The sequence below is a fragment of the Sceloporus occidentalis genome, unplaced genomic scaffold (assembly GCF_023333645.1).
Source record: "Sceloporus occidentalis isolate IW3139 unplaced genomic scaffold, rSceOcc1.0.p SCAF_19, whole genome shotgun sequence".
NCBI classification, from domain to species: Eukaryota; Metazoa; Chordata; class Lepidosauria; order Squamata; family Phrynosomatidae; genus Sceloporus; species Sceloporus occidentalis.
Window position 1 is genome coordinate 10,865,332 of NW_028316999.1, and position 24,311 is coordinate 10,889,642.

The window sequence follows — 24,311 nt, forward strand, 5'->3', positions numbered from 1 at the left end:
CTCTCAACATTATCATTCTAGATTGGAAGATAATCGCATCACTTTCAGTATAAAAATATAATAGTAGTGAATTTAATCCCACGTTAACCTAAATCTATCCCGTCTGAGAAGATACAAGAATATTTCAAAAAATAGATTTATTTTCTTTGATGTGTCAATAGCACAAAGGTGAGAGAAGGGGCTCCTTCAGTGAGGACATCAGACATTATTCACAGAACGTGGAGGTCAGTGCATCAATACAAGACTCTTTTTCCATGTCATCTGGTGTTCATTCGAAGCTGATGGATAACAATACTCTCTGGAATGAAAACAGAACAATGGTTATTCATTGTTTATTGTACATTACAGGAATATTTAAACTATATCAACTATACTATAAAGTTAATACAACTTGTTTTGGTTTTCTGTCGATCAGTTATTGCACTATACTGTATGTACATTATATTCAGAATAATCAGCCCACTAGGCTTTTTAACTAAATGACTGAGTTGTCTTTTCTTATTACCTATTCAAGGTCTTAGCAAATATTAAAGCAAATTAACCAAGGTTACAAAGTTCAAACAATTGTTTAGTTTTTCAGTTTGTAGATGGGTTTTAGATATGTATGATTTATCTTGGGGTTTTCCCCAGTATCATTGTCCCAAGAGTTTTATTGATCAAAAGTTGGACACAATTTTATCAGCTTGGACCAATGACTAGCTTGGCAAAGTCCCTGTTCCTTTTTTTGTTTTGCGTTCTCTAAATAAAGTAACCTAAGGATTGGAAGCTGTTTGGAGTGCTGGGATTCTTTTCAGTGTTCGTGGACCAATGACTAGGGCTGCATGAACAGGGTGAAGATTTTGGTAGCTCTTTATCATAACATAATGGGGGACGGATAGAGTGATCAGGCTCCCCGTGCTGCTTACTAAATGTGCTGGTTGGGCTTGTAACCAGCCAATTTACACTATGAAGGAATGTGTCTAGCTTGTATAGTCTCCATAACATGCTGTAGCCATGTCAGATACAGTCCTCAAGAGGTGGAACAGCAGTAAGATAAGGTGGCATAGAGATAAGCTAAGGAGATAGCTGGAATGCTGCCTTGTGTCAGGCCTAGGGTAGCCCCAACCCTAAATACATCACTGCATGCTACTCATGATAATGGGATAAACCAACAGTTCTGCAGAAGGTGGCATACAATGACACAAGCAAAATGTCATGAATTTCGACACAAAATGAGACATTATTGATCTTGAAATTTTTTTAAAATGTTTTTGCAGATGTGTAGAAACCTTGAGTTTCTAAACCGTGTATGTGGTAGTATATATGTATTTATACATGTGTTATAGCCCTATATCAAAAATTGCACCTCTAGAAAGCACAACCCACCAAGTTATACAGTAAAAGCTTCTTCAAGTTTAGCCCCTGAGTTGACAAGTACATACAACTCAAATATATTTGGCAAATACAGAATTCATTTAGAAAAAACAACTCCCAGAACTTCTTATAGTTCTATATAATTGGGCTACAAGGACAAGTAAAGAAGCAGGATGATGGGAAAATTTCAAGAGAAAGATGGAGATATCAGATAAGAAGGGCAAACTGGAAGACAAATAGGAGACAGTATGGCAAAGATCAGTACAAATTAATAATAGTAGGATTTATAAATTCTAAATTACAGTTTAGCAAAACTAAATTACAGTGATGGAAGTCAGTATGGGTAGGACGAATAAGATAGGAACGCTAGGATGGACAACAGTTTGAGGAGGGGAAAGGGCAGAGGATCTAAATACGTTTAAAAATTAAAGTATAGTAGAGAAGAGAGAGATAGACATCAATGACATTGCACAGATAAAAGAAGTAAATTAAAATAAGTTAACCCTTTAAGCATTAAACTATATCACATTAAACACAAATGAAATGTGTAGTGGGGCTAGAAGTTACCATTGGGGAAAGCACACAAAAGCTTATTTAGTAAAACTTAAAAAAAATCACTATTCAATGTACATCTTATTTTTATGTGAAATATGTTATTATACTAATACACTATGGACAAAAATATTGGGACAACCGACCATACTCAACTGTTGTCTCTGTAAGTCGTTATGTTATATACTACTTGTTATGTCCTGTCTACCCATTGTACAGCACTACGGAATTTGATGGCACTATATAAAACAATAAATAATAATAATAATTACACCAATAGGGACACATCCCCCTTTTGCAGCTGTAACAGCTTTTACTCTTCTGGGAAGGCCTTCCACAAGATTTGGAAGTGTTTCTGTGGGAATGTTTGCTCATTCATCCAGTAGACCATCTGTGAGGACACGCACTGATGTTGGACGAGAAGGCCAGGCTGGCAATCTCCGTTCCAGTACATCCCAAAGATTGTTATCTCGCAAGAGCAGGGCCCTCTTCTCCTTTGTACCAGTTTGTTATTGTACGTGTTTATAAATTGTTCTACTGACTGTAACAGCGCTGCGGAATCTGACGCCACTTTATAAATAAATGTAATGCAATGTAATCCCAAAGGTGTTAAATGGGGTTAAGATCAGGGCTCTGTGCAGGCCAGTCAAGTTCTTCCACACCAAACTCATCCAACCATATATTTATGGACCTTGCTTTGTGCAGTGGGTGCACAGTCATGCTGGAATAGAGAAGGGCCTTCCCCAAACTGTTCCAACAACATTTGAAGCATAGCATTGTCCAAATGTCTCTTCACTGGAAGTAAGAGGCCCAACACCTGAAAAACAGCCTTATACCATTATCCCTCCTCAAACTAAAATTTACAGTTGGCAAAATGCAGTCAAGCAGGTAATGTTCTCCTGACGTCTGCCAAACACAGACTTGCCCATCAGACTTGCCAGACAGAGAAGCACGATTCATCACTCCACAGAACGTTTCCACTGGTGCAGAGTCCGGTGGTGGCGTGCTTTACAGCACTCTATCCGATTTGTGGCATTGTGCTTGGTGATGCCAGGCTTTCTTGCAGCTGCTCTGCCATGGTAACTTAGCCATGAAGCTCCTACCACACAGTTTTTAGCAAATATTAATGCCAGTGGAAGTTTGGAACTCTGCAGCTATGGCGACTTTTACGCACCCTGCGCCTCAACACTTAATGACCTCACTCTGTGACTTTACGTGGTCTTCAGTTCTTGGTTGATGCTGTTCCTAAATGCTCCCACTTTCCAACAATACCATTTACAGTTGACCGTGGAATATCTAGCAGGGATAGGTGGCATCCTGTCACGGTACCACACGTAAATCCACTGAACTCTTCAGTGATTGATTTTATACACATATGGCAATGGGTCTGCTTGAAACACCTAAATTCAATAACTAAGAGGCGTGTCCCAATACTTTTGTCCATACCATGCATGTGTGCGGGTCCGTGGAAACCCAGCACTTACACACAATATATTCCCATGCATACATGAGGTTGCTTTAGACTGTGGGATAGTATGTTGCAAAGGTATCCATGTGTATCTGAAGAATAATCATATACTTTTGGTAGTAATTGTACAAATAGTATTTGGGCCTATTTTTAACAAACATCCTGCTAATGTATTTGTGTATTATGTATCTGTTCTTAGACAAAAGATCAAAGAGAGAGAATGACACAGAGGAGGAGAGATGCATGACAGAGGAAGAGAGAAAGGCAGGTGCACCGGAAAATGACAGTGATAGAGCAGTGGGGAGACAAGCGTGGGTGGGATTAACGGAGAGACAGACAAGCACTGAACCAGCATACGGGTGATAGGATAAAGGCATTTTATAATTATAACAAAAATAAAATGTTCACACTGTTTCCTACAGCACAGGTTAAACTGATGTTTTTATGCAGATTTTATTTTTTTTAAACAATATTAGCATTAATATGACAAGTGGTAACTCAGCATTTTGTTTTAAAAAATTAAATTTGTATTGTTCTCTCCTTTACTTTAAAACATAAACTAATTTTAACCGAATGCATTACAAAAAGCTACTGGTTTTTGAGGCGTAGTATTGAACCACCATCTATTTACATTCACATACTAATTCCTGATTATCTCAGAAGATGGCAGCATTACCAAAATATTGCTTACATTTTAAGTGCTATGCTGGAGGAAGCTATTGATACAATAGAGCATATTTTACAAATGCAAATATAAAAGACTAAGGAGAATACCAGATCATACACAACTCCGGGTTTTCATGTCCATCCACATGCAATCACCACATGCTGTTTGTATCCCGCAGTAAATTACAAATAGAAACAAATGTTGTTTACTATACTGTAAGACATTGAGCAACAGAGAGCTTTACAATTTAAGGGTAGATATATCATAGACACAAATCCAGGGTAAAAGTTCCAAATATTGACAAATTAATTCCAACTGGATGGCAAACTAGTCCATTTTTATGTAAATTCAACAGAGACAATTGTGTAAGTTCCCTTGATGTATGGCCAGTTTCTCACTCTACATTGCTTAGTGGACTAATCTAGAACTTTAAGCCATAGCTTGCTCACTCTGAATTAGAAGCAGGACTTTACATAACAGTCTTCTGTAGGCCTAACGTTGTCCATCATCTATTCAACCAGATCCCGCTGTTGTCAGTATACAAACTAATATATACTTAGTTGCTATAGTAAAGCTCCTATGAGCATAAGATGTTCCTTATGGTTGCTTTGTCTATAATTCCCATTAATTTATCAAAAGTCGTTTTTCTGTAACAATTCTGTTTAGTGTAGTCTAAATTTAACCACAGACTGGCCAATACAGAACTTAATTAAGTTAATGGGATAAATGGGCATTACCGGTTTAAACAATGGATTACAGTACAGAAACATTGTTCACTGCATAATTTTGAGACACATGTTATTGATGGGTTATTGGAACTTCTAAACTGCCAAAGGCCTCCAGTATCAGCAGTCTGCAGGCCATCAAAGCAGCAGAGAAATTGATAGAATTATCTAGTCATGAATTAGTATAGATCTAAGAGTTCGGAGAAACAGGGGACTGCTTTTCATGGTAGCAGAGACACCTGCACATACCCCTGAGGCATAGCCTCAGCCCTTCCCAGCTCCAAGAGGGGCAGAGCTATTGGCTGGAGATTTCTTCAGTTCTATTTTCATTGACTGACTTTCGCCACGTGGCTCAAATTTTGAAAGATTTCCTGCTCCTGGCACTGCCATTATTGGCTTGACGACTTTCATACCTTTTGACATAGGAATGCGGGTGGGTGTGTGACGTTGGGATGACCCATCTTGTGTTGTCTGAAGGATAACAGAAAACAGTTATTAGAAACATACCAGCAACATGTTATTCCATATCATAAAACTAGTGGAAACATCATTTAAAAGTGTACTCATATCCAAATCTGTTTCAGGGATCATTTTGTTTTCCTGCTGTTGGCACATCAGAAAAAAACCTGTTGGTTGATATACAAAGATGTGTTGCACAATGTGAAAATGTGGTAGTTAAAGCTCAAGAGTAGTATTAGCACCAGATAGGTAAAAGGGTCAGAAAAATAATGCAATGTCTAATGCATTATGGTCAGGCAGGTCAATGTAACTACATTTCCCCTACTCAGAAGTTGTCAAGTACCGGTATCAGGATAGTGTTAGTAACAGGATACATTTTATAAGAAATCATTAGCTGTACTAATAATGTTGATTAATTTAGCTAAAGCTAATTGTTATTCTTTAGCTTTATTTGTTATGTGATGCAATACTTTGTATGTCCTGTTTACCCACTCAAAAGCTTAAAAAAAAAATCAATAAATAGTAAAATATTGGGGGGAAGCAAGCAGCAGTATTGAGTGACTATCTCTGATTGGATGCAATATAGATAAGAAAGAGAAGGCTTCATGTAGCTTTAAAAGTGCAAGCTACTTTCTTACAATTTTAGTTGCCACTTAAATAATATTTGCTTGTCAAGAGAAAATTTATGGCATTTGAATAAAGATTAAATGATGGAGAAGCAGAGGTTTAGACAGCTAAACCATCGCACTAAGAACAGAATGGGTAAGTAGACATAAAATAATATTTTTCTTTAGAAGGAAAACCATTCCCAGCCTTAACTATGAATAGATTGTAGTGGAAAGTTTTACTCACCACTGACTGGGTTACACGAGTAGATGATGTTGTGACAGGAGTTATGGTAATGGAACTGGTTACTTTGTTTGTTGTAGGTCTAGCTGATAGATTAGTCTTGGGAGAGCGAAGTACTGTGCCAGTTGTAACCTCCTTGTTTTCTGTACCAATATTTAAAGGTCTAACAGTTATTACAGGTGTTGATGCTTCAGAGGACGCAGTGTGGTTTCTTTTAAATTGAGAACCCAAATGAATATGAATTTTGTTATCTTCAGTTGTAATGATGTTTGCATTTGAGTTAAATTTCCTTATGGGAGTTGGTACTGTTTGTTTCTCAGGAGTAACTTTAAAAACAGCACGACCCATAGTCATTTCTTGGGCATCAGGCGATACAGATATCTCAGGGGCCGCAGCAGTTGTTGATACTGTGAGAATCTGAATTGGGGATGTTGGCCTTTCATTGAAAGCCAATCGGCCATTTTCAGTAGTCTTTTCTCTTGAGAAAGTAGTTATAGTGACTGGAGACATAGCTCTTTCTGGAGATACTGGGCTTTCAGCCCCTTTCCCTTTGTGCGTCATAACAGCAGGGGAAGGAATAATTGTAATCCTTGGTTTTTGATTCCCTAATGTTGGTATTACTGTGGTGCTTGAAAAAAAGTCCTCAGAAGGTGGACTAGTTATCTCCAAAGTAGCAGTGCTATTTTCATGATCGGGTGTTACTCGTATATGAAGAGGTTGTCCTTGTTTTGGTGAGAGGAAAACTTCACCAGGCCGTCCCTGAGTTGTACTTGGCCGAACAACTCTTTCTGGAGTTACTGGTGTGCCATTTTCTCTTTTTTTCATCCAGGGGATCCAAGATTTCCTCATGCTCAGTTCATTGGCTGCAGGAGGGTATCTTTCTAGAACTGGTGATCTTTCTGTAGACTTTTTAAGACCAACTTGACGTAAATTACTCATTATATGATTCTCTTCTTGGACAGACTTCCTGATAAACACTGCTGGTGTTTCTTCTTCAACCAGTTCATTATTTATTGCATCTGTTTGTACTCCTGTAGAATTCACAGGGACATCAACCATTCTCCTACCATTCATGCTTGGCCTTATAGCACGGCTATATCGCTTTGAAAGCTCCAACTCTTTTGTCAGATTTAGTACGTCTTGACCCATGTTTTTGTTTTTATTTTCTTCTTCAATAAATCTTTTCTGAAGAACTGAATAGTCCACTTGAAGTTGTGAAAGTTGGTCTTCTTTGTTCATCATGTCATGTATTTTTTCCTTAAGAGCTTGTACTTCTGCCCTCAAATCTCTGCTCTTACCCTCCTCTAGGCGGATTCGATGACGAAGCTCTGCCTCCTGGGTTACAGCTTCACCCTTCTCAATAGCTTTATTCTTAGCTATCTGATTTTTCAGTTCTTCTAATTGTATAGAAAGAACGTTAGCTCTGTCTTGTTCAGTTCTAAATTTACGTTCTAATTGATCATATTCGTCTTCTGTCTTCATCAAGTCTCCTTCAACCACTTCTAGTTGCTGAAGACGATTCCTGAGTCTTTCAATCTCTAAAACCAGCTCCTTGGTTTTGTTATCATCATGGTGTGCTGTTTCAAAACTTTTTTTCATTCGGTTTCTTGAGGCTTCTCTTTCTGATACCTCCATGTTTTCCATTCTTTTCATTAACAGATCTACCCTGCAGCTTAATTCACAGTTTTTCTCTTCTTCACTTTTTAGTTTGCTGGTTGACTCATCTCTCTCTTTTGTTAAATTATAGACTTTCTCTTCCATCTCTGATTTAAGTCTTAAAAGATTTTTGCTTTCTTCAATTAGCTTTTCAGTAACTTCCATAACTTTTCCCTGTTCAGCTTTCAGGTTTCTATTTAGGTTCTCGACTTTCCCCTCTTCCTGCTTGATCTTCTCCATCATATTTTTTCTTTCATCAACCAACATCATAGTAAAGGACTTTAGCTTTGTCAGGTCATCTTTTAAGTTGTGTTCTGCTTTCTCTAGCCTTCCTTCAACTGATTCAAGTTCCTTAACTCGAGCTTTTACCACTTCGACTTCCTTTATCAAATCTCTGGTTTGGGCCTTTTCCTTCTCAAGTTTGGTATGTAGCTGAGAACATTCAGATTTACTTTTGGTAAAAGCCTCTTCTAACTTCTCAAGTTCAGACATTCTTTTTTGCAATTTTTCTACCTCCAGTTTCAGCTCCCTACTGTGGTGTTCTTCTTCATTAAGCTTCTTTTGTAACTCTTTACACTGAGATTCAGCCTTTATTATCTCCTCATCTTTGCCTTCCATTTCCAAGACCCGTTTACGTAAGTTTTCCACTTCTGCCATTAAACTGGAACTTCCACATTCTCCTTTAGCTATTTTCTCTCTCAGCTCTTTCAACTCATCTTCTGCCTTTTGTAGGTCCTTGTTTGCGTCTTCCAACTCTTCAATTTTGCGATTGAGGCTTGAAACTTTGAGACGTAGCTGACGATTATTAGACTCCTGAGTATTTAACTTAGTGGTCATTTCCTCATGCTCTAGAGTGTATTTTGAGGTTTTATGTTCAAGGTCTACTTCCAACTTAATAAGTTTTTGGTTGTCCTCGTTGGCTTTAGAACAAATAGCTTTCAGCTTGGATTCTGCTTCTTGCAGTTCTTGGGTAAGATCCTGTATCTTCTGACTTTGCTGCCCAAGTTGTTCAATATGCATTTGTCTTTCATCTACCAGCATCAGTGCAAATGATTTAAGCTTTACTAGTTCATCTCGGACCTTGTTGAGCCGTTTGTTGTATTCTTTATCCTTCCGTGCCTGATAAGCCTTTTCCTGTTCAAGCAGTTTCTTTAACCTGGAAATACACAAACAGTTAATTTTATTTGAATTTATTATTCACAAAGCATCAGGTGCACATCGTTTCATTGCGAATGCTGCATATACTCTAAACAACAAGTTACTGTGTTTTGCATTATGCCAGTCTCTGAAAACATGTTTATCTATCAGAGAGTAAATTTAGGGATTTAAAATGAATTACAAATTAGGTGCCAGGAAGATCATGTTACAGTAACAATCCCTTTGTACACATCTTCAATAATACTTTTGCAGTACACCCCAAATGTACATAGAAGTATATTAGCAATAACATCAAAAAGATCGTATATATATATATATATATATATATATATATATATACATACACACACACACATACTGGACCTTAGTATTATTTAGTAATGTGCTGATTTTGAAACTTGGGATGACTAGCATCTTCAAATAGATTACCGATTACTCTAGTCTGCACTAAATGCTGTTTGTAGATATATATGACCTTAAGGTAAATTAAAGCACCCTGTAAAAATCAGCCAAGGTAACATTATACACAATGTACTGCCCCCAAGAGGTTAATGAACATTCTCAATGTGGTACATTTTCAAAAAACATTCTTCACACTTCTGATAAAAACCAGATATGCATCCTCAGATTCTCTATAGTTCATGAAGTCCTGCAGGGAAATAAAGTGCAAAGAATAAGACCAATGGTGTTCCTTCTTAACAGTTATGCACAGTATTACCGTATTTGCTCGATTATAAGACGAGGTTTTTTTCAGAGCAAATGCTCTGAAAAATACCCCTCGTCTTCTAATCGGGGTCGTCTCCTAATCAGACCTCAAATAGAGGTCTGATTATGAGACTAAGATCCAGATCCCCCGCACCGCTGCAGGGGACCTGGATCCTCCTGTCTCCCCCCCCCACACACACTTACCGGTGCTTCCTGCTGTATTGCCGGGGCAGCGGGTTGACGTCTACGCGATCCGCGTAGACAACGTCCGCTGCAGTCGGAAGGAGGTGTGGCTAGCAGCGGGGTTGTCTGCGTCCGTCGCGGATACCTTCCCGACTACACCGGTGCAGGGAACCCTGATCTCTGACAGCCGGGGAAGGTATGCGCGACGGACGCAGACAAACCCCCGCTGCCAACTCCACCTCCTTCCGGCTGCAGCGGAAGGAGACGTCAACCCGCTGCCCCGGCAATACAGCAGGAAATTGGAAGCACTGGTAAGTGTGTGTGTGCGTGTGCATGTGTGTGTGTGTTAAATGGGGGCATAGGGCATTTCTGGAATGCCTTATACCCCTATATGCCACTCTGGCACTTAGGGGGTTAAAAGGCATATTATGGGGCAGAGTGGCATATAGGGAGGTATAAGGCATTTCAGGAGGCAGAGTGCTCTATTAAATGCCCCCTTAACGCCACTCTGCCTCCTGAAATGCCTTATACCTCCCTATATGCCACTCTGCCCCATAATATGCCTTTTAACCCCCTAAATGCCAGAGTGGCATATAGGGGTATAAGGCATTTCTGGAAGCAGAGTGCTCTATACAATGCCTTTTAACTCCCTTAATGCCACTCTGCCTCCTGGAATGCCTTATACATCCCTATATGCCACTCTGCCCCATAATATGCATTTTAACCCCCTAAATGCCAGAATGGGATATAGGGGTATAAGGCATTTCTGGAGGCAGAGTGGCACATAGGGGGTCAAAAGGCATACCATGGGGCACAGTGGCATATAGAGGGTTAAAAGGCATATCATGGGCCACAGTGCCATATTGGTGTGGCAAGCCTGGGGGCAGATGTGTGTAACTGGGGGACAGGTTGGAAAATACAAGGAAATAAAAACAAAAAAAATATTTTTCTCAATCATAGCTTTTATTTAAAAAAATAGTTTACACGAATTAACATTTACTGGTAAAACTTTTTTCCTTTAGGGTCGTCTTATATTCAGGCTTTTTCTTTTTTTCCTAAGTTAATATTCAGATTTTGGGGGGTCGCCTTATAATCAGGGTCGTCTTATAATCGAGCAAATACGGTAATTTGGTTCTGTATTGCAATACTTAAGCATATCCTATCTTTTAGATGTTATTCCAAGTTTAAGATAACAAAGTTTAATTTCAGAAATCCACTATTGAGCTTATGATCAGCATTCATAACATTTTATTTATGTAGTTCCCTGCAAATATAACCACAAAAAAAAGGTTATTTGTACTTATTGCCTTAAAACGATAGTCCACAGAAAGCATCTTAACGTCATTTGTATGAAGCCATACGGTAAATCACTGCAGGTGTTGCCGAATTACAACTCCCATAATCTTCAATCAGTATAAACACATACTACGAACTCCATAATTTATAGTCTGAGTTTCTGCTCCATGAGCTACATCTAGCAACAACTCTATTGTAAAGGAAAAGATAACCATGAAGAGATGGGCATTATGACAACTGCAGTTCCTCAATTGCTTTGAGCTAGCTGTAGGCTACCTCTGTTCTTAGTGCGTCATTAATTCAAACCAAGCATTTTGAAGTCAATCTGAACTCAGAATACAATAACATTGTCAAGAAAAACACATGTGCTTTTACTATCTCTGCCAAATATTTGTCTTATCAATGCAAGTATCAATAGCATATATAAAAATTCAATAAATTACTTAACTGGAAAAACAGAGCAAAGTTCAATCAAGAAACGGTGAGGCAGGAGATATGCTTCTGAAAGGTCCAACTAGCTCATAAGACACATTGTTGCTTAATGTTCGTACAGCTACATTCAAAAAAAGCCTAAATACCACAAAAACAAATAAATAAAATACCTGTATTTATTTCACAACAAAAGAAACTTAAACCAAAACAACTACGGACACGCTCAGGCCTGCAAACCGAGTGTATAAAATACTCATACAAACCCTTACCTGTAAATCGGGAAAGCTAACCCAGAAACATTACCGGGCCTAGCTCCGGCTTCTGCTCCCGAGTGAATTTGCTATCATGTCGCAAACATGTCATCAAAACAATAAAAGGTGACTGTTGTGCCTCAGAGTAAGGACCACTGACTGGTGATGTCATCCCTGCTTACATGGCTCATTACCATGCAGACTCACTACAATGAATTGTAAGGGATGCAGCAACGACCCCCCCCCCACACAAAAAAGCACTTCTCTGTTCAGAAACAGCTTGTAATCTGTTTGGACACTGCATCTGATGTTGGCAACAAAGACCTATGTTGATGCAGAACCAGGAAAACATTATTTAGTAATTTAGAATTACTTCTGTTTCATCACTTACTGGCTTTATAAGTTAAAAAGGTAAATATTGTTGATTCTCAGAGGTTTTTGCATTCTGATTCTCAAAAGATTAAAAAGAACTCTGTTCAACATTATGATGATTATCACTATGTGTAGAGACTACATATAAAAGAAGAAATTCTCTTAGCGATTGAAACAGCAAGAAGGTTTTTGTAAAAAGATTGAACTTCCTAGTGTTGTCTCCAGCTGAACAATTCCACCCTATCAGAATAGCGTTCCAAAACTTTACAAATAGATACTTATATATATATATATATATATATATATATATAACACTTACAACACAGCTTCTAAGGTACAAAGCTAGAATCAGGATTTGTAATGAAAAATCCCAGTCGGAGGATTATCCCACGCTGAAAAGAAGGGGGAGACAAGTAAAAACCAGAATCAAAGAGAGCAAAAGATGGAATTTGCTTTGTCTCGTTCGGATAAATGATGTGCTTGTGAGCTGTACATTGTTCCCATTTCTTGTAAAACTGAAATATATACATATTTTCTTGGTGTCATCTAACACGTGGCTCTGTGTGCGTAACACAGCAGCTACAAGTCTATTCTTTGTCTCCTTCAGTATTCAAGACATATTAACACATGGCAACTTGAATGGAAGGAAAGGCTACCACATGGCATTGTGGCTCCAGCAGTTAGCTAAGTATCTGTCTCCTTTGTGCGGTCCCCGTTCTATGAACAGCCAATAGGAGATAAGCTCGTAGCCCCGCTTACACAACAGGGGCTGTTTGATCCTGTGCATGTCCCCTGGCAGGACAGCGGTTAACACCAAAATAAACTTACAGGTTCCATTCAGATGATGTAGTGGGAACAGCACTCGTAGGAGATTTTTTGTTAATTCTCAGCACAAGTTTTTGGATGTACTCCAGATATGGATAATTAACTTTTTTTGAAAAGCGATTATTCATCGTAGAACATTTAGTAGAATAAATGCTGCTTCAATTTTGTGTCAGCAGAAAATATTATTTCTAAAAAACAATAACTATTTTCTATAGGACTGGTCCTGTTTTGCATTGGAAAAGATCCCTAGGTCTCATGTATATTTACTAAAGGTATAGTAGATCTGCACCCTAGTCCATGAGGATAGCCAATAAATTATCATTTTTGGCTATTTTGCTTTGAGCACAGGCATCTCAATTAAAATATCATTAAACTGCTTGTTTGTAGGTAAACATTTCCCTTTGGGCTGACTGGGAGCCTTTTTTTCCCATGTTCTGGTACTTACATTAAGATTCCGTTTCTGAATCTTTAGAGAGTTAATTTGTTCTAGAGCACTGGACTTTTCTTGGAAGACTTAAGATGAGATACCACATGACATTATTTATAGCTAATCCCACTAGGGAGTGCAAGAACTGGCAGTCTTGAAACACATCCAGTTCTTCTAAAATAAGCTTTGATCGCACCCTGGATATGGCACACATCACATCAAATAAGAGTTGAGGCTTTTTCTTCAAAGGTTTTGTAAGGTTATTAGAAGTTGTGAAATATTCTTAAGCAAGGCATTGACAAATTTTTTTTTTTTGGAAGGAGACACCCCAGGAAGATATGCCAGAAAACTTTGGATTGGCCAAAGTTCCCAGCAGAAGTCTAGTAAACATAAGTATATTTGGGACTTGACTGAGATAATAAGTCTCACCAGACTTCTCTCACCAGCAACATGCTGTGTTTAGTTTCAGCTCTAATTGTATTTCTTTAAAAGTACAATGAAAAAAATATATAAATATGAAGCATTTTAAATTGCTTCAGATTTTTTATCAAAAAGGTATAAAAATAAATCATTAGCGTCTTTCTGTGAAATATTCTGCAATAACAGACACTTTATTCTTCCTAATCCCGACTTGTATATAAACCATATGGCGTTCTATATACGAGGAACAGTTTATTATTAAACTCAATAGGCCACGCCGAGTTCTAACCTTTCCACACCCGCCAAAATATTCTATGTCGATGGATGATCACGGCAGGTTAAGCGCAGATATGTAAAGAAGAGGTCCGCCTGTTGGACGGACAGTGTATGAGAAAAACACACAACTAAGATTGGTCTGTTTATCAAACATCTGAATATAAGCTTTCAAGTTTGACAGCTAGAACCTGGGACATATCAACCGCAATTTGGGGGCTATCCATCCAAACACAAAAAGCAAGACTTTGAAAGTGTATTAAGCTGACTGAGTTTGGCAGGCAGAGGTGTACACATGATGGCTCTATTTAAGCTCAGCTTTTTTGTTGCATATTCCATTAAAATTGTCAAAAAAGTAAATGGGACCCCTGAGCTGATATATGGGGGCAGAGCTAAAACAATTAGACTAGTTGCTATAGCAATAAGACCACTTTTTCAAATTTTGTTGGACAAGCTTTTTGACTGTAATCATACGGAATTAATTTTATTAAACATAATAAACAAAGCGGCCATGGGGTTGTCCAAGCACCATAGAGGGTTTTTTAGAGCATACGTCCCTTATTTGCAATGCAGCCATCAGGTCAAATTAGAATGTAGTATCCAGGAAAATTTTAGGGCAATTGGTTTCCGAACATGAGGCTTATTTTCCAAATTATGCTTTGCCTCACCGCTATATATTGGAATAACAACAACAATAACAATAGTTCATTTATAATACTCACTTACATTATTTAAAACTATGTAACAATAGGTAAGAGGCATAATACATCAGTATATCAGACTGTGCCATTTTAAAGGAGTCACCAAATAAAACTAAGGGTTCTGCAAGATTCTCTTACCAAAAAAAACTTTTCAGACACATGTCATTGCTGGTGTATGTACTTCTTTATTTATGTACTTCTGTATGTATGTACTTCTTTAAACGAGGTTAATTGGTGTTGGACCCAAGGCCTTGTTGATTTCTCAATAGTATGTGTTTACGGACATGTACACTACTGCAATTATGGAACTGTAGATGTTCATAAAGGAGTGAGGTTGACACCCCTGCTTTATGAAGTATAAATAACATATGCTGCTTTTGATTACCATGGAGAATGAACAATCATCCTACGACCTGTTTCATGTTTCTCACAGGAATAATGCACTTATTGTTCAATCTGAATGATGTCATCACATTTTGGGAAGTAGTGGATCTATTTTCATTGATTTAACTGTGTTTAGCCATTTCAAATATTTTGTTAAAGGTGCTGTTTCACTTGAAACTTCATACTTTTGTAACTAAATGCAGCAATAGAAACATCGGTGCCACACTAGCATGTGATCTACCAGTTTCCACCTGAAGTAGTTAGTTTTACGCTCTGCCACGTGAAGCAGCTTTGATGACACTTTGATGTTGGTAGTTATTACAGCTGAAACGAGTTATTATTGTATAGTGAGTGAACCCTAAAATTATGTTGACCAAAGATTTCTATTGTAACTTGATATTAAACCAAGAGACTGCAGTTACATCTATCACACCATAACATGTAGGAAGAGTTGACAGATAGGGACTAATGCCATCTTTCTGGAGCTAATATGCAGGAAAAAAGATGAAGAAAGGAGGAGAATTCTTTCCCGTTTTACCCTGTTCATTAAAAGGATGCCAAACTACATGCTCAGTAAGAAGTGGTAATGTGTTTTCCCATTACACAGATTTAAATAGAAAACTTCATTGCAACCTCAGTTTCTGTTATATTTTAGAACTTGTTTATTTTTTTGTCATGGAGATGCCAATAAACTTGGTGACTAACCTGAGGGGAAAGCCTTCTGCAACCAAGAGAGACTGGTTTAACATGCGCAGAGAAGTTTGTACGGCTATAGTCTTTGTTGAAGCAAGGGGTGAAGTTGTCTGAAACAAATAACTTCCTACTCCAATAGATGAAACCAGGTTTGCAAGTCAATGGAAATGCAATCATGGAAGAATTTTAAGTTTTGATAAACCCCCTTCTTCAGAAGATGAGGTAATTAACAACAGGAACCACGGGGCTAGAAACAGGGATTAGACTGGCACTGCTTCTATGTAGAACGGCGATCGACGATTGCTCCAATTATTGAAAAGTAGAGTGCAATAGGCTCTGGCATATGGCGGTTTAAAGGCAAGAGGTTTCCATTAATTCACTCTCAATTCCCAGGAAATCTATGTTGACCCAAGGACTGGAACTCACAACCAGTCCATTGAGCGATCTAGTTTGAGACAACAAAAATTTTAAGGAAAATTAGAGGTGTAAGTCAACAACTCACCCACATAGATAATTTGTGCTAGAAAAGTTTGAGAAATAGCCCCAATGAAGATTTCTTTTATTTTTAAATGACCTGAAAATGGTATATTGTTTAAATAACTTACTTGATTAAATAAATAATGTTATAATTTTGGTGTTTTTTTGTTTTTGAAACAAACAGATATGTTGTTTCAATGATACATGCTTTTTTTTTTTAGCCGGCTGGTAGAGCAAATATTGTAGAGCAGACTCTAAAGTGAGAAGCCAGTGGAGCATACACTAGTGGTACTGAACCATCATTCCTATTACTGTTGAATGCCCAACCACCCCCCAGAAACACTTCATTGTCATGTGTTGCTTTTCCAGATGAAATAATAAAGTGAGCTAAGCTCCCAGTGTAGCAGAGCAGTGGAAATTGTAACTGAATTACATTTACATTACTTTACATTTTATTTCTAGAGCACCAGTACATCATTAGCTCCATTACAAGGGAGAGTGGAAATTAAGAATTGCATTAAAAGTGACAATGTACAAATGTGTTAATAGCATCAATATATGTTAAAACATACTGGCACAGAAGAATAAGATGGCTCTTCCCTTTCAAAGCTCGCAATCTGTTAATGTTCTAGCATAACTGTGACTGTCTACCCCTCTTCGTAATGTCAATTGGAGATCAGCTCCTGTTGACATCAACTGGAGTGCTTCTACAGGAAGTGTACTTAAGTATGCCGCCTGCTTACAATTTCTGATAGCTGAAGAAAAATGAGGCAGAAATTTTCAAACTCCAAAAACATACATTGGAACCTATGCAAAATTAACTTTAGAAGAAAAACTATTTTGGGGACCAGATTGTCTGTTTAGCATAATCAGACAACCTGCCTAAAAACCTTCCACTGATTTTATCTGTAATACTAAGAAGGGGATGCAGAACAAACACAAATTATGGAATCTTCATTGGTTAAAATTCCCAGCATTTCAAAGCCATTAGGTGGTGTTTGTGTGGCTCAGGTATAGACTGAGCCAAGTTGCCATATGGCAGGACAATATGTGGTCCTACAACTGAGAACAACCCTAATCAACCATCACATGAGCTGTAGTCTAATTATACCTGGATATCCTCATGTGTTCTATTTCTCCCTTAGTACACTTCTCTATGCATTCTTTCTATTTATTTTACTCAACAATTATCTTTAGCAGGTGGTAGCAGAGGAATGGAACACTGATCTGTTTACATGATGCAAATAAATCTATCTAGAAGACAGTTTTGCTCTGTTTCTTCCTCTGAAAGGAAGCTTGAAAGGCTTAAATAACAAACATGGAACAATCACTAAGCCTGCTTACATCAATTACACAACATTTGCTTTAAAGTAACTCTGTTTTTTATTACTTGCAGACCCTTTTTCCTTTGCAGGTGATGTAGTTTCAACATTACATCATTAGAAGAGCAGCCAGAAGACTGTTGGTGCCAGGATGACTACACAGAAAGGAATGTTTTATCACAGCAAAGCCAATAATGTGCTTCACTGAGAGGAGGTTAGTAGGAGACACCATCCAAGGAAACATGATTAATGAAGGACTCAAGGTCAAAATTATTCTATGATGTTATTCAGGTCTGACCATGTCCTGTAGATAGTGCCTTTAAAGTATTCAGATGTTACAGACAGTGAAGTATAAAAGCTACAATTTCTTAGCTACTGTTCTTGTCCTACAGAGGTCCAATACATTTCAATCATGGATTAATGCTTTACAAACTTTAACCCAACAAGTGCCAAACAGGAGAATAACCAGTTGTATAGAGCACCACTCTTAACTTGCAAGGTTACAACTTTAAAGGGTTAATGCAATGCTAAAGAACTGAATAAGCTGTTCTATTTTGTTTTATTTATATGTAACTTGGGATCTTGGTGCCTGGGGCACAGTCCGATGTCATGTCCAATGCTGAAGTCAAATACAGTCCTGGAAGCAGAAGAATAAGCAGTTGTAGGAGTACTGCCAATGGTGCTAAAACATTTCTTTCACCTAGGTGTGCCTGGGGCAGCCACCCCTATTGCCCCGTGGAAGTTACAGCCCTTATCCTACATGTTGGATGAGAAGGCCTGGCTCACAATCATTGTTCCAATACATCCATTTATTTTTCTATAACGTGTTCAATGAGGTTACGTTTAGGGCTCTGTGCAGGCCACTTGAGTTTCACACCAAACTTGTCAAGTGGAACCCATGCAACTCGACAGGGTCCACGACAGGATCCTTGGAGGTAGTGGGTTCCCGCAAGATACGTTCTACCCCCTTCCCCAGACATCGCCTTGGCAGGTCATGCTCCAGCCCATCTGGCAGCAGGCGCACACATGTGATATCGCTTACCCCTTGATGACCACGTGTATCCTGGTATTCGGCCAACATGGCCTATATTAACTCAGAACCTTCAGTATGTCATTGTCCTTGTTTGGTGTATTGCATTGTTACTGCTTTGTTTTTGATTTTGGCCTTGGCTTCCTTTTTCACTGCAGCCTCCAGTATATATGCGTCACAGACGATCCTCCCCTAAGAGATCCTCATCTACCTTACCACTACAGTTGTATTGCTTTCCAGTAGGTAACATTCTCCTGGCCAAAAGCAGATCAGCCAAAAGCAGATTCACAGTTCTATTAGAGTGGATTGGACATGGGCCTGCAGTTAAGACTATTATTTAAGCACATTTTCATGGATTTATCAGTTTTAAGTTTTAAGTTATTAAAATTACATTTATCAGGATAGGAGTACTGTTTGTGACGTTTACGCACTACACGCTTCAGCACTCAGCAGCCCCTCTATGTGAGTAAGTATGGTCTATCACTTCATGGCTAAGCTGTTAGTCTTAGATGATTCCTCTTCACAATAATAGGTCTTACATGGACTGGGCAGAAATTTCACTCCTTATCATACTGCCTTGTGGTAAACAGAATGGCTCTATGTTAATCACCTGGCCAGGCACTAAGTTTACACAGGAAAGAATTAAGTTGGATTTTGTTAGCACGGCAATAAAGAATCAGCTCAGTGTGGTGTAAGGTCTCCCAGAATATCAAATCACTGCCTACAATGGTAGCCTTCAGATCTGCCGATAAAGGAAGTTTATTAAAACAAAATGAAATAGAAGTGACAGAGGTTTACGTGTATGCTAGGTGACATTACTGTACACAGTACTTTGTTTAAGGCTCAAATACAATGTATTCATTTTTCCATGGGACAGACCATTTCAATATTCACATATAGAACACAGTAGCAATTTCAATGATGTTATCAAAGCTAAAAATAGTTATTTCCAGAAATATATCTCGACAGATTTTATCTGAAATTTGACGCTAGTTTGCCACGTGGCTTACTGATTTTTTCATCTTATAGACTGAAATCACTCACTTATTTTAGAAAAACAGACCACTTAGTATGGCATTTCCATTTAAACATGGGTTACATAAAAAGGTCACCACTATTTTCTTACTGCAAGCCAAAGTTCCAATAACCAGAGTAACAATTATAAGACAAGGCCATGCACCAGATGTGCATTATATCATGGAATTTCCGAACTACAGAAATTACTCGGCTTAAACTATAGTGGTGACAGATATAGAGATATAGAATTATTAGAAATTATTAAGAAATAAGAATCATTAGGACCAACTACAATGCCTGTTTTTTTTCTCCCCATTATCCATCTGGAGGTGGGGTCCAGTAAGTAGCTGAGTGACTAAGAAGCATTGATTGCTGCACCGCTGTAAAAATCTTCATTAGCTAACATAGTTAAAAAAATATATATCAGTGACACTAAAAGTGGGGAAGAGTGAACAACAAAGTATATATCTCCATAAACATATCTTGTCATCTTATTGCAGAAATAATGCTGTGAAAAGGTGATGTGGATCACCATCTTCACAATTTACACTCCTGTAAGGTTTCACTACAAAAGAAGCTCTTCCAGGAGTATCTTTGTTCCCACAGTCTGCAGTATAGTATTTTTTCATAAAATGCAATATGCATGAGAGCATCCATAAAAAGCTTCCGCATGCTCATTTATGATGGTTCCCAGTACCCACCTTTCACGCTCCTGTTCCAGCAAATTTGTAAAGTCATCACTTTTGTTCATATAGTCCGTGTGTTTCCGCTTCTCGTTTTCCAGCTCATATACTGTTCGTCGATGGCACTTTTCTGCCAGAAGGAGCTGCTCTAACATACGACGGTATGTTTCCTTCTGCTTTTCTTCAAGTCTGTCCAGCTGGATCGTAAAAATAAAATAAATGACACTGAAACTATTATATGTGGCCAATTTTCATTTGTTTTCTCTTGTGCTTATAAACTGCGATTCCAGCAATGAGGCAACATTTAACAGAGTTTGATAAATTTAGGAAGTTGTTTTACAATAAAAGCATAACTGTTTTTCCTGTTTTTAGAAGTCAAAATGAAACATGGTCATTCAATATGAGATTGTTTATCCTCATTAGGGAGGAAATGCTCTGCTGTAGCTTTTCAGTTCATAAATATTGTACAAAGTTAAGGTATTTTGTTCCTCCACAATGGATTTTGGTGTACAGCCAAAGATTGGGTATAGTTTATCTTTAACGTAATTATTTTACAGTGATATTATTGAAGACGCTACCGTACATTTAAATTTAGGATTTAGGGCCACATTAATTTGTATACATTTTTTTCTTATATAGAAGTTTTAGCAATCAGAGTTACATGCATGAGTTGTACATGCAGTTATGTTAATAAAAGAAAAACGCCAATATACTACATTTTACGATAATGTCTCTCTATAAGTATAAATTTTAACCGAGACCCATAGCACCAATCATTGTGTGCACATTATGAGTATTAGATTCTAGTTCATTTTCTATATGCATTCTGCATAACTAGGGTGACAAGACATCCCCGGTTTCCAGGAACAGTCCCCAGATTGAGGACACTGTCCCCAAAGTATGTCCCCCGATGCAGGATATATGAATGAGTATTTGTTAAGGAGTATATCAATGAGTGAGTGAATGTTTGTGAATAAGTAAATGAATAAATAGCATGGATGTGTAAGTGGCAGGGCATAGCACAGGGAGGCTGTTTGAGGCTAGGATGGCAAGTCCTATGCTTCCAATCTGAGTGCCATGGTGGACAAGATACTAAAGGGGGGCAATATTCAAGGGTATGGGGGGCATTAACTTTTACATATTGCTGACAAGCCCAGATAAAATGCTGCCTTGCAGTATGGGGGGGGTGTATAGACCCATGGAAGGGAACCAACTAGTCAGCTATACATTCCCCATACTGCAGGGCATTTGTAGTATAATCTATAAAGATTATAGACAAATTCCACCCCTCAATTTATTAGGTAATCCGGGTTAGATGTGAAGTTTACAACCCAGACATATGTAATAATTATATGATATCAACACATTTTTATGACAGATATAGTGTTATTGTAGAAAAAGTATTTACACAATCAGGCTAATGCACCTGTAACTAAAGATCTGTAGATTGCATCACAATATGTTTTACTCTTCTAGGTTAGAATAGGTTAGGTCAGTAAATTTACCTCTGCCATTGGTTTTTCATAGACATCGTCTCCTATGGATTTTTCTTTAGCAAGGATAGCATCTCGGTGTAGTATTCGGAGTACATCCTCGGGAGCTGAAAACCCATAGTGAGCTTCTAAAACTTCAGGTTTAGTTTTCTCTGTCTTTAGCATATGGATGACATCCTCCCTAGCCTGTGGGAATGTAACATGATATGATCAGAGAAGCTGGGGATTATATAACACATGCTTACATCATTATGATAAATTGACATTTAGTTCAGAAGCAAAAGCAATTGGCTATTCCAAGGAGAATGTCTTCTGCAATACACTTTGGTTTGCCAAAAACAGATTGCTAATCTGATATTGTATGTCATGTTGCTAGGGAGCACTGCCGTGTGTTATCCACACAGACATTTCCAATATGATAGCACATAATCAATGTACACATTCATTTCCAGATTTTCATAAAAGGTTGCTTTAAAACATGTCATAATAAAAAAATAAAGTATTTTAAGTTGTACTTTTATTAGTGTGTTGAATAGAAATATGTAGAGAAAACAGAAACAAAGGATACATAGAAATAAAAGTAATGGAACGCTTTTTATTTTAATGGCCTAAACATCATATTTTTTACATTCAATAAAATGCAATTTATATGGCAAGGAGGAAAAAATGATACAAATTGTAAAAGGTTTTATATTAGTTATTTTAACCAACCCAATTCATCTAGAGCTTTTCAACTGCAGTTTAGATGAGAGATGCTATTAAATTATTTGTAATAGATATATCTCTAGCATTTAAATCCAGCCCAATGTCACTTATTATACTTCCATAATTCATGCTTCAATAAAAGAGCATTGAAGTGATTTTATGTAAGAATTTTATGCCAAAAAAAGAATATTGCCTCTAGGGGTTTATTCACAAAAGCGGGAGTAGGGAGGATAGATTTTAGGAGAGTTGTGTCTTGAACTCATCAACTTCACTGTACTGAGGAGCCAACCCAATGAGCTGCTACTCCAAGAAGACCTTGGTTGGCCCTGTATAATATAGAGTTAGGCGAGTTACCTTAAAGACTAAACTATGCATTATGCAGGGCCAACTCATCCTTTCGTCAACAAGCAACTTTCCAGAAAACCGTCCACAAAGTACTTTTTAGGGGGGAAGCTTCTTGGTTCTACTGCCTTGTGGAATGTACAGTGATGGTGTTTCATAGGTCAATAAATAATAACAATGCTTTTATGGGTACATTAAGAACCATTGATTATTATTGATATAGTACTAGTTTTGTAACGTTGCAGAATATTTTTAACTCAATGTTCTCATTTGAAACAATATTAAAAAAAAAACAACCCAAAACTATGCTGGATTACTTTGACCCTTTTAGAAAGACCTTTAGAAGATAAAAAGTTTTACAGGTTAATGGCTGTTGGGTTGTTGCTTTTGATATGAAGACAACAAGTTCACAGCCTTGAAAGTGAATACTTAAAATCAATTGTTAGAACAAAAATGGGAATGACTAATTCATATCACAAATTAAGCTGATGGACAAACAGTGTTTGTTGTATTGTGAGAATTGATAAAAATACACAGTGGCTCAAATAGAAGCAAAGTCAAACAAAGGACATTTCAAGAAGACCTTTGTAATTTAGACCAACCTGTTACAAAATATTCAAATAGTAGCTTTGACCATATAAACAGCAAACACTATGTTCGGCAGCACCTGTGTGAAGAAACATTCATAATATGAAGTATCTCCTTGGATTGGAGTTTAAATTACACATGTCCAAGTTTCCAAGTTAACCCTTAAGCAACAAAATATAATTCTTGTCCTTTTTTCCTCAATTAGGTTCAGGTGTGTGCAGTTCTCCATCGGGCTTATACAACTTAACCCGTTCAATCCCAGGGGTTTTTGGTACCTCAAAGCCCAGAGCAATTTTGCCATTTTTGGGGTATGTCGGTTTAGCGATGATTCTCTTTTCCTGTGAATAGTGTACCCATGTAAACTATATTTTGTTTTTTCAAGGAGAGATAGAGCTTTCTTTTGATACCATAGTTGGATGATTAGCTGTAAATTTAGAATGAGAAATTTTGTAAAAACTAGCGAAGATTAGAAAAATAAACTAATTTTTTTTACATTTTCCCTCTGAATCCTCACAAAATCAGGTAAAGTGATGGAAAATCCCCTCCAAGTTTATCAATTCAGGTGTCCTGATTTCAGAAATACCTAATTTATATAGATTTTCCAGACTTTCCCAGCACCAGGGAGCATACTATAAGGTGTACAATTTTGTATAATTTTTAAGCCTATGGCTTAACGGGTTTGGGGGTTGTGAACGGGGGCAGGAGGGTTATACTGGCTAGATGTTATGCTAGGGCAATGGGAAGTAAGGTATTTTAATAATTTTTTTATTATCTTTTTTTATATATTTTTCTTTTTAATTTTTAT

The 24,311-nt window shown here is 37.6% G+C and overlaps 1 protein-coding gene across 3 annotated transcripts in view; it reads right to left on the reverse strand.

Annotated features, from left to right (window-relative positions):
- Positions 1–257: 257 nt before the first annotated feature.
- LOC149302394 (filamin-A-interacting protein 1-like) overlaps positions 258–24,311 on the reverse strand; it is a 32,012-nt gene continuing 7,958 nt past the window's right edge. Inside the window, exons 2-6 of one of the 3 annotated variants that reach the window (XM_089482590.1) lie at positions 21,884–22,057; positions 20,397–20,575; positions 6,077–8,885; positions 5,179–5,236; positions 258–298 (exon numbers count right to left, since the gene is read on the reverse strand). In XM_089482590.1, the coding sequence (XP_089338716.1) occupies positions 258–298; positions 5,179–5,236; positions 6,077–8,885; positions 20,397–20,575; positions 21,884–22,057 (3,261 nt within the window). Of the gene's footprint in view, positions 299–5,029; positions 5,237–6,076; positions 8,886–20,396; positions 20,576–21,883; positions 22,058–24,311 lie in introns of those variants that run through there. The other 2 variants (XM_089482589.1, XM_089482588.1) reach the window with 2 other exon arrangements.